The sequence below is a fragment of the Genypterus blacodes genome, unplaced genomic scaffold, assembly GCF_046128005.1.
Source record: "Genypterus blacodes isolate CSIRO-AG114 ecotype Tasmania unplaced genomic scaffold, CSIRO-AGI_Gbla_v1 ptg000058l_1, whole genome shotgun sequence".
In the NCBI taxonomy this organism is placed as follows: domain Eukaryota; kingdom Metazoa; phylum Chordata; class Actinopteri; order Ophidiiformes; family Ophidiidae; genus Genypterus; species Genypterus blacodes.
In genome coordinates, this window is record NW_027466870.1 from 4,314,949 (window position 1) to 4,327,792 (window position 12,844).

General features: G+C 45.5%; 1 protein-coding gene across 1 annotated transcript; it reads left to right on the top strand.

Moving 5' to 3' along the window:
- Positions 1-6,510: 6,510 nt before the first annotated feature.
- Positions 6,511-9,430, top strand: s1pr3a (sphingosine-1-phosphate receptor 3a). Its single transcript, XM_076152836.1, has 2 exons — positions 6,511-6,789; positions 7,383-9,430. The coding sequence occupies exon 2, from the start codon at positions 7,478-7,480 to the stop codon at positions 8,675-8,677; it is 1,200 nt and encodes a 399-aa protein (XP_076008951.1). The 5' UTR covers positions 6,511-6,789; positions 7,383-7,477; the 3' UTR covers positions 8,678-9,430.
- Positions 9,431-12,844: the final 3,414 nt, after the last annotated feature.

Consider the following 12,844-nt stretch of genomic DNA (forward strand, 5'->3'; position numbering starts at 1 on the left):
CATAAGTAATTCTTGACCGTTTACATAGAGGCACATAAACTCAGGACAGACCTGGTTGTGGAACCTCCATTGTTGGCTCCACTGTCCGTGGCCCTGTTTATTTTCACACCACATTCCCCCCAGGCAACCTCGTCCACCTCTGTTCCCTTCACACACCATCCATAAACACCCCATCCACACTCACTCTCACCTTCCTTGTCCACTGTCCTCAGTCCGTTCTGTCTGTGTCCCTTAAAGCTCGGCCAGCACGTGGGAGGACAGATGTAGTGCTGCACGGCTGGCTTGATGGGAGGCAAACAGTGATCTCCACAATGTGGTAGCATTATGTGTTAAACTCATAAACACAGATGGACCACAGCATCACCGACCAGGGACTGTATGAGTCAGAAGATAAACTGCAACGACATATGCCACACAGATGCCCAGTAACTTTCCAAAATTTCGACTATACAGTGGCTAAAAACAAAAACATAGAGAATTAATTGCCACTGTCTGCGTGTGTAGAGCATTATTAACTGTTCTTCCATTGGTTATCGCCACAATATCCCAAGGTACATCAGAGAATTAACTACTCTTTAGAGTTATGTACAATCTGTTATAAAGTCCATAAAAGAACAACACCACGGAGCAGACCCAGAATATACTGGAGGGAGTGCAGCATCTAAGAACATTTTAGGATCTATCAGGAAGAACTGGAGGTCCTGACTCAGCAGATGGACACCTGGGCTGCTTTGTTTAGCTGCTGCCCCTGTAACCTGGACGGATGAATGGTGTTAAAAGGATGAATGGACCTGTCACAGTCGCCCTGTCTAATGAGAAGAGAAGTGTGTGTTTTGGGCCTTTAGTTTGGTCGGCTTGTCTCTGGAGCCGGTGAGCTTTAGTAAGGCCGTGCCCGACGGCCGGCCTGTCTTACCGCTGTTTGCCGGTTGAGCGGTCACCATGGTAATACCTTCTACAACGTCTGCAGATCTCTATCAAAGCTTTTCTTTCGAGCATCACCGCGTCACACACGTCACAGAGCCCACTGTTCAGATTTGACTGACTCCCATTCATAAACACACACACACCATTCACTTCACACAACCACTGTTGCAGGCTCACATACTGGGAACCATCACTAGGCTCGGATGATCACCACATACTCTCACTCATAACAGACAATTGTCATAACAGACAATTGTTTGTTTGTCTGTTTGTCAACTGTTAGTAATATACTTTCATTATATATTTTTTATTTCACAACCATCTCTGTATATGACCTTTCATAAATCATAGCCGGCTGGACATTGTCATTGAAATTGGTTGAGGACTTTTAGTTATCTATGAGAAAGTGTTGGTAAGGGTCATTCCAAGCCCAGCAGGTGGCAGCATGGACATTTTCTGCAAGTCTGCAAACCACAAAACGATGTCATAGAAGAAGAAGAGACATTTTTGGGGGGTAAAGAAAAGACAATGGCAGAAAAGTACACAAAAACTACAGATAAGAATGTTAGATTTGTTTGGGTATGTCAAAGTGACATACTTTGCTGCAACGGACATACAGTATTTCGCATTGGAATTATGGGAGTTATTCACCATTATTATTATTACTACATGACCTCTACTACCATTAGATGTCAGTCGTGAGATGAAAGAAAACGCCAAAACTAACAAACGATCACTTTTTAAAGGACAGTTTAAAGCTGATGACAGTGACTGCATACCAGTTGCCAAGTTGCCTGTTAGTCAAGCTGCTGGTCATAATTAACTCCCCTTGACCCCAAACTCCAGTCTGATTAACATGGAGAGAAAAAGTTGAACTCTCTCACTGCTAGAAAAAACTCTGACGCACGTCTAGCTGCCAGTCACTTCACATCGTAGCAGCATTACCACTTACTGTGACTCAGTAGCCATTTAATTTAATTATTGTAAATGTCTTAGGGTCACATTAGTGTTCTGGGAAGGGAAAGATAAGGCCCCTCCCCCTCTACGTACAATCCAGCTCTGAAACAGCAAATTTTTGGGGTCATCTTCACCAAACTCTGCAGACTACAAGCTGGAAACAAATAGTCTTGGATATTCTATTTGGATCTGTTTAACCTTGCAAAGGAACACACAGACAAGCCACACTCAAGTGTCCACCCTCATAATATCAAATTCAGTATTGATTACAGGAAGGAAAAGCCATGAATTCTGGCTGCATGCAAACTAAGCTACACATCTGAAGGAGTTGAGGGTGTGAAAATGTTTTCAGCTCAGCCCAAGCTGGGTGCATGAAGACCTCTTTGAAAGATTAAAGTGATTCTAAAACGGTCCTGGTGGATTTGGGTGAGTCTGCTCTGTTTCTGTCAGTGAGTTTGTTCTTTCCCAGGCTCCAGCTGCCTTCCTTTGGAGGTCCAAGGGTGTAGGACTGGGATGGGGTGGCGAGAGGGGGCTCCCTGGGTGAGATTGAGTGTTGGGGGCTGTGGTGATTGTTGGTGGATAATTGGAGGTCAGGGCAACGTGTAGAGCGCCACGCTGAACTGCTCAAACATTCCTCCTCTTCTCAAGGAACCCGCAAGATTTTGACCTTGTTTTATAGCAGACACCAGACATGAAACAGCCAGTAAACATATACAAACAGACCAAAATAGGATGCATAAGTCGTGCTGGTAATGTAGTTTTTAATCATGACATGCTGGTGTTTAGGGAGCAGAGTAATGGTTTTTGTGTTAAGGAGAGAGAGTAAGAGACAAAAACACACATGTGAATAGCCAGGGGCGAGGTAGAGGTGTGCATGGCCACGGTCAAGTTCACACAAACACATTTGTCTTATGTTCAGACATGCTCCCACCACACACACACACACACACACACAGGCACACACACAGGATCTGCGTGCAAGCTTTCCCAGGCATCAGAGAAGCAACGCTGAGAAAGTCGGGCAGACTTTAAGGGCATGATTGTTTACATGACTGAGGTCCAAGTTATTTTTAAAATACTTTGGCAGACGAAGGCTTGAAGTCTACTCAGGGTTTAAGGCCCCTGATCGTAAAGAAAATAAATAACGTTATAAAGATCTTGGCATTGTACATTTAAGAGAGATGGTGTAAAAAAAGTACCGGTGCCATTTTAAGCTTGAGGCACCTATGAGGAAGAGTTCACAAATTACACTCTGGTTTATGTGCAAACACTTAATGTCATTTTCATTCTCAGATCTTTTCCACTGTGTCTTACTGAGCTGCGATGTCGTTCAGATAAATTATTAGGCTAAACACACCACTCCCATCCAGGTTCGCAATATAATATCTCCATGTGACACGGCCTCTCAAAAGCTCTTTGTGTGAGGGGCTGAGAAACAGGTATTCACTCTGGTTCACCCAGACAGAAAGATTTACATATTAATCCAAAACCTCTTCCTCTTCATTTACAATGATTTATCTCTTTTCCTCCTTGCCTACAACTCCTATGTTTAACCAGGATGAATATGATATCAAATCTCATTCAGTTCACATCAACAGCTGATCTTGATGGCTGATCTTTATATGAGTGAGGAAAATGCCGGCCTTTCACTAAAGACACATCACACATCCATCCATCCATCCATTCTTTGATGTTGCTATTTTGGGCTGGATGCAGATAAAACGGTTATCTGAAGAGAGCAGCTATGTGAGTTCTCAGACAAACAGTCACCTGGAGCGCTTAAAGACCCCAGACCTCTACTGATAACCCCCCTCACAGCAGAACCATTGCCCCAGATACACTATCAGCTCTCAGAGCTCTACTCAAGATCTCCTGGAGAGAGGTACCAATGTTCCATACAGGAAAATATGTGATGGGCCTTCAGCTAGAGATCGTGTTGATGTGCCCTCCACTCAACGGAATCTTGTGAATGGCTTCTTTATTTGTAGTATCCTGCTGAGATTTGCAGACACGAATCCGTCTACAAATATTTAATGAACTCAAAAATATGCAAACAAATAAATGGAACCGTCACAAAAGTAAGACATATTTGAATGTTACAGTTATTATGGTGAAATTGCGGTATTTTTATGAAGATGGGTTTGTTCTGAGCTGAAACAAAGGAGCATTTATTCAGTGTGAGCATTGTATTTCCTTGATATAAACACACTGAGCTGTAGCTTGAGGTGAGCTAGCTAACACTGCTGCATTAATGGTAACCTTCAACTACCAGCCACGAACCTCAGCAAACCACGCTTTGAGACATTGGCTCACATTTTATTTTTAGAAGTAACTAGCTGCAGGTAATCTGGCTCTGGTAAATGTGTGGTATATGTCTGGTAAATGTCTGGTAAATTTCCATATAAATTTGTGAGAGAGGTTGCAGTGCGGTGACACCCCGAGAGACACAGCTCCCTATCACATTCGGAATTCCCAACCAGCCGACTCACCGCCGGAGCCTGCGTCACATTGTCTTGACTCACAATGTTGCTGCACACACTTGGTGCCACACACATGGAGAGACACTTACCAGCAGTCTCATACAAACATTTGCAGGTCAGTTTTTCCCAGATCCACTTGACCCGTGGCTATGTTTCCTTTTTCCAATACAGAGCCAAACATCCAGGAAGACTGCGTCCAGCCTGTGGCAGCTCACAGAGCCAAGGCCTTTGGGGTGTTTTCCTATGGTTATAAATGGGTTGTCAGAGGGTTTGTACAAGTCTAGCTGTTCAGGGTAAAACCAACAGATATTGTTGTCATTCATTAATCTGCAAGGCCACAGCTGACATATGGAAGAGGGCCTGGATGCATAGAAGACCTCACAATGTGTACTATCAAAGAGAGAGAGACAGAAAGAGACAGACAGACAGACAGAGAGAGGGAGACAGCCTCACTCTTCATGTCTCTTTCTCTTGTCTTTTTTATTGACATTTGTTTCAATTCACTGTATGTAGAGATCGCTCTCTCCTCGTGCTGTCATCCATCACTGTCTCAGTCTCCTCATCTATATCCTTTCCCGTGTGAATCACTAAGAAACCTCTAACATGAACAGAAAACAGGAATGATAACTAGGTGGACAGGCGGGGGAAAGAAAATAAAAGCTTATAACCATATTTTTGGTCCTATCAGAGTATCAGATGTGAATTTGCCAGGCTTAAATAGAGCCAAGAAAGCCTGGACAATGTTTTACGGTTTTTGGGGGGGACTGTGATTGAAGTTGAGAGTGTGTCTGGCTCTGTTCTTTTTCTTAGAGTCACCCCATATCTCCTAAATTCCACCTTTATTTCATCACTTTTCCCTGTCCACCTTCCCCTCACTCTGGCCCTTTGTCTCAGCTATCTTTCTTATCTGGTCCACTTCTGATCTCTGTTCCATCTTCTCTCCATCTCCCAAGCTCAACCACGGAACAAACCTTTCCCATGGGTGTGATATGGCACTAAGTGTCAGAGCATAAAATGTGGGAAAACTATGACAAAATGCAGAGCTTAAACCCTCAATGAGAACTAATAGACCCTACCATCTATTTCCAATGATTACACCATCCAGTGGAATAACCGAGTATACCACTATCACACAGTCTGTGGGGAATTGTATGGGAATGTGACTTCTGCTTCTTTCCACATAATGCAAAGTCAGCTCAGGGGCATGGGGGGATGAGTGGATTAGAGTTGAAGACAAGGGTTAGTGGGGCATTGTTGTTGTCTTCAGCCTGAGTTTAGCTTTGTTGGCTGCTTAACTCACATCAGTACCAACAGCAAAAGCCTGCCTGGTCCTGACAGGTTTGAAGCTGACTGCCAAAGTTTTGGGACTGACCTACAACCCCACAAACTGAACCCTCTTATAAACCCATTTCTATATTAATCCACCCGTCCTCTTATCTGTGACTCATTCCTCTCGAATGACTTAAATAAGGAGCATAAAAGGAGATGAACAGTGTGACTCTTCCATTCCCTACTATTGGGCTCAGCTACAATAGCAGAGGTCTGACCTATCTCACACACTCAAGGGGCAGAGGGAACCAGCCACCATTCGTTTTTAAACATCTGATCACAGATACAAGACGGGCTGCAGCTTTTGATTCTTGACCTGCCAGCAAATACCATGGAAAGGCAAATAAACAAATCCTGATGGTTTGGTTAAAAACTTGAACAGGATTCTTGTTAATCAACAAAAGTAAAGCTTCATAGACTCCTCAATGATGACACATGTTCACATAAGGGCCCAGGGCACTTGTTTCATTATAACATGTGTCAGGACAAGTAAGCAAGGCAATTTATGACACACTGAAGTGGATATCGGACGTGTTCCAGTTTGAAAGCTGCCGTTTAAAAAACCTACAGTATAGGACACTAATTCATCACACTTCAATATTGGGGTTGTTTGTTTGACTGGTGGAAATAAACAGAAAAGTGATACAGCTGCGTCATGTTGAGTTATTCCATAAAAATTATGACACACACATGGACACACACACAGTTTTAAACTCTCTCTTCTTGACTCATAATTGGTGGTAAATGGGAGGAACCCGCACAGGCTGGGAGGAGAGAGAGAGAGAGAGAGAGAGAGAGAGAGAGAGAGAGAGAGAGAGAGAGAGAGAGAGAGAGAGAGAGAGAGAGACCGTCCGAGCAGAAAGCCCCTCAGAAGTCCAGCTCACACACTGACCGCCGCACAGGATGTATGAAGTCTGATGCTCTGGTTATATGGAACTCCAATCAGATATGGAATCTCGACTACACGGCGGACATTCTCCATTTTCGGAAATAACACGTTTTGTACGAGCGCAGATTTGAAAAACGCATCAAAGATCAAACAGAACAGCATCAGATTGGATCTATACAACTGGAATGTTGAGCGCAATAACTCCTCAAGGTAAAGACGTTTAATGTGTATTTATTTTGGAGAGGAATAACTGTGTAGATACGTAATGTTGTGATGTATAGATTGGAGGCTAACGTCTTAAATTCGTGTCATTAATTCAGAGTTAAAACAACTTTTCCTAAACAGGAAAGTCGTTATAACGTTGATGTTATAACGATGTTATGTTATGTTTATTGATGTAATTCCTGTTTTACCTAAACAATGACAAAGTATTTATTATTTTTTACTTTATTTCGAGGACTCTGTTGGGGCACGTAATTTTATTCAAGTAAAACAAAAGCTTTAGGCACATTACAAACAATTTATACCAAGTTAATCCCCAACTTTCCTTAACAAAACTAATGTCATTAACGTTTATTATATAACATTTATGAACATTAGAAGTTTGTATGTAATAGTAATTCACCAAACAACCTGTAACCAAGGTGCAATGATGATAACTTTTAGTTTTTCTTCCTAACATTCTTTTAATTTCTTAGTATTTAAACGTTTTCTTATTTAAAAGAGGGCTAAAAAAGTTTTTAAGTCAAACTTTTTGTGTCTTCAGATTGTCAATTTAATCCCTAATTTGATATTAATTGCAGATCCTTGAGGAGGTTGAGATGCCAGCGCCGCTTCCTGCTGCTTAGTCCAGTGCTGTGGCGCCCCCTGCTGTGTGACTGAGGAAACCCCAGGAAGTATGGTGAACATCCTGGAGGACGGGATGAACGCCATCATCGTCCGCCACTACAACAACTCTGGGAAGTGGGACCGACCCCGCACCGGCTCGGCCTGCAAGATTGCCGTGCTGCTGCTCATCTGCGTGCTGATCGTGTTGGAGAACGTCACGGTCCTGCTGGCGCTCTGGAGGAACAAGCGCTTCCACAGCCGCATGTACTTTCTCATAGGCAACCTGGCTCTGTCGGACCTGCTGGCCGGGGTGGCCTACGTGGTCAACATCTTCACCTCGGGACGCAACACCTACTACCTGACGCCGGCGCAGTGGCTGGCCAGAGAGGGGAGCATGTTCGTGGCCCTCAGCGCCTCAACGTTCAGCCTCCTGGCCATCGGGATAGAGCGCCACATGACTATGGTGCGTCTGCGTCCGTGTGAGGCGGCGGGCCGGGGGAGACTTCTGGGGCTGCTGGGGGCCTGCTGGTTGGTGTCAGTGTTGCTCAGCGCTCTGCCAAGCTTGGGCTGGAACTGCCTGAACAATGAGGCCTCCTGCTCCACAGTTCTGCCTCTCTATGCCAAGAGCTACGTGGCCTTCTGCATTAGTGTCTTCAGCGCCCTGCTGGTGGCCATCATCATCCTCTACATCAGGATCTACCGCCTGGTGACCTCCAGCGGCCGCAGGGTCAGCAGTCGACCCTCCGAGCGCTCGCTGGCTCTGCTGCGGACGGTGGTTATTGTCCTTGGAGTGTTTGTGATGTGCTGGGCCCCCCTGTTCCTCCTCCTGCTGCTGGACGTGGGCTGCAGCCCAGATCGCTGCCCCGTGCTCTACCAGGTGGACTGGTTCATTGCCCTGGCTGTGCTCAATTCTGCCCTCAACCCTCTGATCTACACCTTGTCCAGCCGGGAGATGAGGGCCGCCTTTTTCCGGCTGCTGTGTTGCTGCCAGATGAACATGGAGTCCACTGGGAATCCCACGATGGGGAATCCTCACCTGGGCACCATCATCCCCACAGCCGAGAACAGCAAGACCAGTGTGGGTGGAGGAGGGGGTAGCGGGGCGGGTAGAACCACACTGAACAGAGGGAAGGTTTCCATACCTGTTCACTCTGACATCAAACACGGCGACCCGCCCACCAACGCCGTGACGCACACCCCCGGACCCGCCGACCTGCTGTCGGCCGTGCTCGTCAAGGCGGCGGCCCTGCCCTCCCTCAGCAAGTTCTGAGTGGAACGGCCCAAACTGAGACCAGAAGAACAGACACAGTCCTGGGATCAGCCACTTTCTGTTCATGCACTGCGGCCAATGTACCACAGATCAGATGATGTACTGGCAGAATGGAGACACTCAGCTGGAGCCAAATCAGTCCGTTTGTAGACTGCAGCACAAGCAAGATCAGTAAAGCCACTAATTAAAAAACTGTTTTCACAGAAGGAGATTAATTGAAATATACGATTAAACCCCCAAATCAAATCCCTTTCTGTGAAACACGTCTTCATAAAGTATCTGTGTTACGTCTGTCCATGTTTTTTTAATTTGTTTTCTCTATAAGCGGAAGAATTGGAGGCACTTTTTTTTGCATGAGCTCTATGCAAGTATTCTTAACTCACCTGCCTTTTTTTTCCCCTACATCACTTTTTTTGACTTGGCGAGCTATTTTCTATGAAAACGTTTGCCATCTGAATGCTATAAACTGTGTGGTATAATTTTTGCTTTGTGTGCATAAAAACCATCATGGTACTGGGAGTTTTATTATTGACTTTTGTTATGATTTGAGAGAGGAAAGACTTTCACCGGCGTTTGTTCTGCTTCTCGACAGCACGTCTTGAAACCACTCACACTTCCACTAACCACTAGTGAATAGCAGTGTTGGATTTGAATTATTTAATGGTGGTGGACTGTAAATCACATTTCTGCACAGGGTGGTGTAGTGCCTGATACAATTGCATACCAAACCAAATAAAATCCTACTCCATTTTATGAGATTTCCTCACGTGTCATGTTGTTATATCAAATCAATACCGGCACGCTTTTCCATTTCCACTCATAATCATTTCTTATCCCACATATATGGCAGAAACTCATGCCTCAGCCTGTTACAGAACAAATAAAACATAGGGCGTAACTCATACATATATGAATGTCCTTTACTATTCAGACAGAAGATGAGAGAGAGATTTGATCTGAGTTAACCTGCTGCACTTAGGATCATTTAATATCCCAACGTGGAGCTCACTGATGCTCTCTCATTCCCTTTCATAGGCAAATGTTGGTCAAATTGTGGTGAATAATGCATTTATTTCTCATTTGCCGGCGTGTGGAGTCTCATGTGGGTGTGGGCGTGTCTAGTAAGTTGTCAGTCATGTGTGAAGTGTATGAATTTTCGGGGACAAATTACACAAAGTCCTCGTTCTTGTTTTCTATTTGGAGAGCTTTGCAAAGCGAGCGACCCCTTTCTGCAGCGCCGACGTGCACGCTGTGTGAAAACTGGCCATTTTAGGTTATGTCTCTTCAAGGTCCCTTCTGGATAAGGCCGCTCTGTTTTGACTGGCCAGCTGCATCACATCTGAACTTGCAACATTCACAGACGCCAAAACACAGATACAGACCAAATATGCACTTCCTTGCCTTGGGCTGTGCGGGGTGTGTAGGTGGGTGCGTTCAAATACGGTACATGATGCAGAACTGTTACAGGAAATAAAGTTTTCAGGGTTTACTGGATGCATTTGTACTTTGACAATAATCAGCCCATGCTCCCTTTTCAAAACATTGCAAACATGGAGATTTACATGGTGAGAAATGGAGCGACGCAGCTTTGTTTTCTGGATGAGTGCATGTTGCTTTGAGCTGCACCCGGGGTTACAACCTCGCCTGCGTCGACAGCAAAGCCGCTTTGTTGTCGGTGGTTTGCAGCGGAGATCAGACAGGAGCTGACAGACTGGCATTTCATACTCACCTCAGCTAAAGGCCGCGTCTCTGCTCTGCACCTTTATTCTGGGGGAAGAAAGGCAGCGAGAGGGTTCCAGCGTAAAGGTCACTCGGGTCCTCCTGTCAGAAAGGTTTAAATACTGTGAATACATGACTTACCTGCTAATGATGGTGGCTTCGAGTTGTACGGCAAGAAGAGCACTGCCATCCATTTGTAGTCTCTCTCTCTCTCTCTTCGTTGCCATCCTCTTCATCATCCTGATCCAAATCCTCTTTGGCGCAGATTAGATTCAAATTGTTTGTTACTAGTAAATGAATACACAAGGTTCACACAAATGTTCAAAAATTCATTATCAGCCAACTGGAGGGGAAAACATTACCCAGCTGTACTTTTGTTTTCTGTGCTCCTGAGTCTCAAACAAATGAAACTCTACAGACTTTGTTCAGCTCCTTCTTCTTCTCAGATTGCAGCCACAACAGATCCTGCTCCTTCTAAACAGCCGCATGTGGTAATTGGGTCAAACACCTTAATAAATCATGTTAACTAAATAGCCGTCGCCAGGCTTCTTTGAGGCTTTAGACACGGTGGATTTGTGTCATTCTCCCAGCACAAAGCACATTTGCATATGACTAATGTGAACACGACAAGGACAAGAGAATCACACACACCCCCCCCCCTGTCAGCGTGATCCCAGCTTTGCACCGCTGTGTGAGCGAGCGAGCGTGCATGTGTGTTATTTGTGTGCAGCAGAGGTGGCATATGCGCGAAAAAGAACAAAGACTCAGAAGCGGCGATTGTGCCAGTATGTAACGCTTCAGTCACCCTCCAGTCCATTGACTCGGCTTTGGAAGCAGCTCTGAGGTGTAAAGGGCCTGAACAGAGACGGACGAGGGGTCCCCCCACACACACTCACACACCTACACACACACACACGGAGACCAGGTGTAATGGTCCTTCTTCCTCGCCTCGCCCCCTCAGCTCTGCCGTTCCTACACCATGTAATTACATGTGGGAGAATAAGAGAGCGGCGAGACCCTGACAGGCTTAGGTGACGAAGCCCTGATCCTGGGGGAGCTTATCGCCACGGCAGCTGGGCAGAGGCTGGACCAGTCAAGGCAAAGGTCACATCCAGGGAGGATATTGGATGTTTGATGCAGCTGCTGGCTTCTTCCTCTCCTCTCATCCCTCCACAGAGTAGAAAAGCAAAACTTCATAATTTTCAAACCTAAATAAATCCCAAATCAATTAAAACTCAGTCAGCGTTTGTTGCACACACACATAGAAAACATTAGATCCACCTGGACTGGTGTGTATTTATTGACTGTAGCCAGAACCTTTAGGGTTTTGTAGGGTCTTCAGCAAAATAAATCCCTTGATCATCACTTTAGTTTAACTTGTGCAGCTTCACATCAGGATGAAGATGAAGATGATTCCCTCTCCTGCAGGATCCTTTCATTTCCAACAGTTACAGTAGGTGGCAGGAGTGGATAAGTGATCCTCCTCTGCTCCATCCCCTCCTCCAAACGCCTCCTCTTCCACTAACCCCCCCAACACACACACACACACACACACACACACACACACACACTATCAACACTGTAACTTCTCTCTGCCAGCCTTTCCTCACACCCAACTTGCAGCTGCTTCCTCTATCGGCCTTCTCTGATTACAGTCTCCCAGCAGAGCCCCCCTGCGTGTGTGTGCGTGTGTGTGAGAGTGTGTGTGCGCACCTGCTCAGGCTCTACTCTAACCTATCACTTGGATGCCTGGTTGCCGCAGCCGCAGGGATTAGCATGTCTAGGATGAGGGATAAAAAGAGAGGCGAGGTTCCGTCTGACATGTGTGATGTGTGTTCCTTCCCTCACTTGTGGCATTGTGTGTGTGTGTGTGTGTGTGTGTGTGTGTGTGTGTGTGTGTGTGTGTGTGTGTGTGTGTGTGTGTGTGCGTGTGCGTGTGTCAGTCCAGCTGGCTCCTTGACGGCAAACGGAAGATTTTGGAGTGTGTGTTGTGTGAAAGAGTCACTGGAGGTGTAGATGCTGAATATGCATCTCATGTATGCATGTGTGTATGGGAACATGTGTGTGCATGTGTGTGTGCACTAAACACTTTCTCTGGCTCCGTGCTGATCACAGGTGTTCATTCCTCCAAGCTTGTCTTGATGGATTAACAGCTGCCGCCACTGCATAATCGACACACACACACACACACACAAACACACACACACACGCACACACGCCAGATCTGACATTTCACACATTCTGATTCTAAAGTGACAGCTGCACACACACTCTCTCTTTTACACACACACACACACACACACAGCAGATCACATGTATAAAGCTTGGAGGTTATTTGTTTCCATCTAAACACGCATGCCCGTATAAGGACACAGCTCAATGTAAAACCTTCTATAGATCAAGCAACCGCTTATTTGCGTTAAATTAACCCTATATGAACATGAAGGA

Bases quoted from the DNA above. Each gene is read 5' to 3' on its own strand.
- s1pr3a (XM_076152836.1), top strand. From the start codon at position 7,478: ATGGTGAACATCCTGGAGGACGGGATGAACGCCATCATCGTCCGCCAC.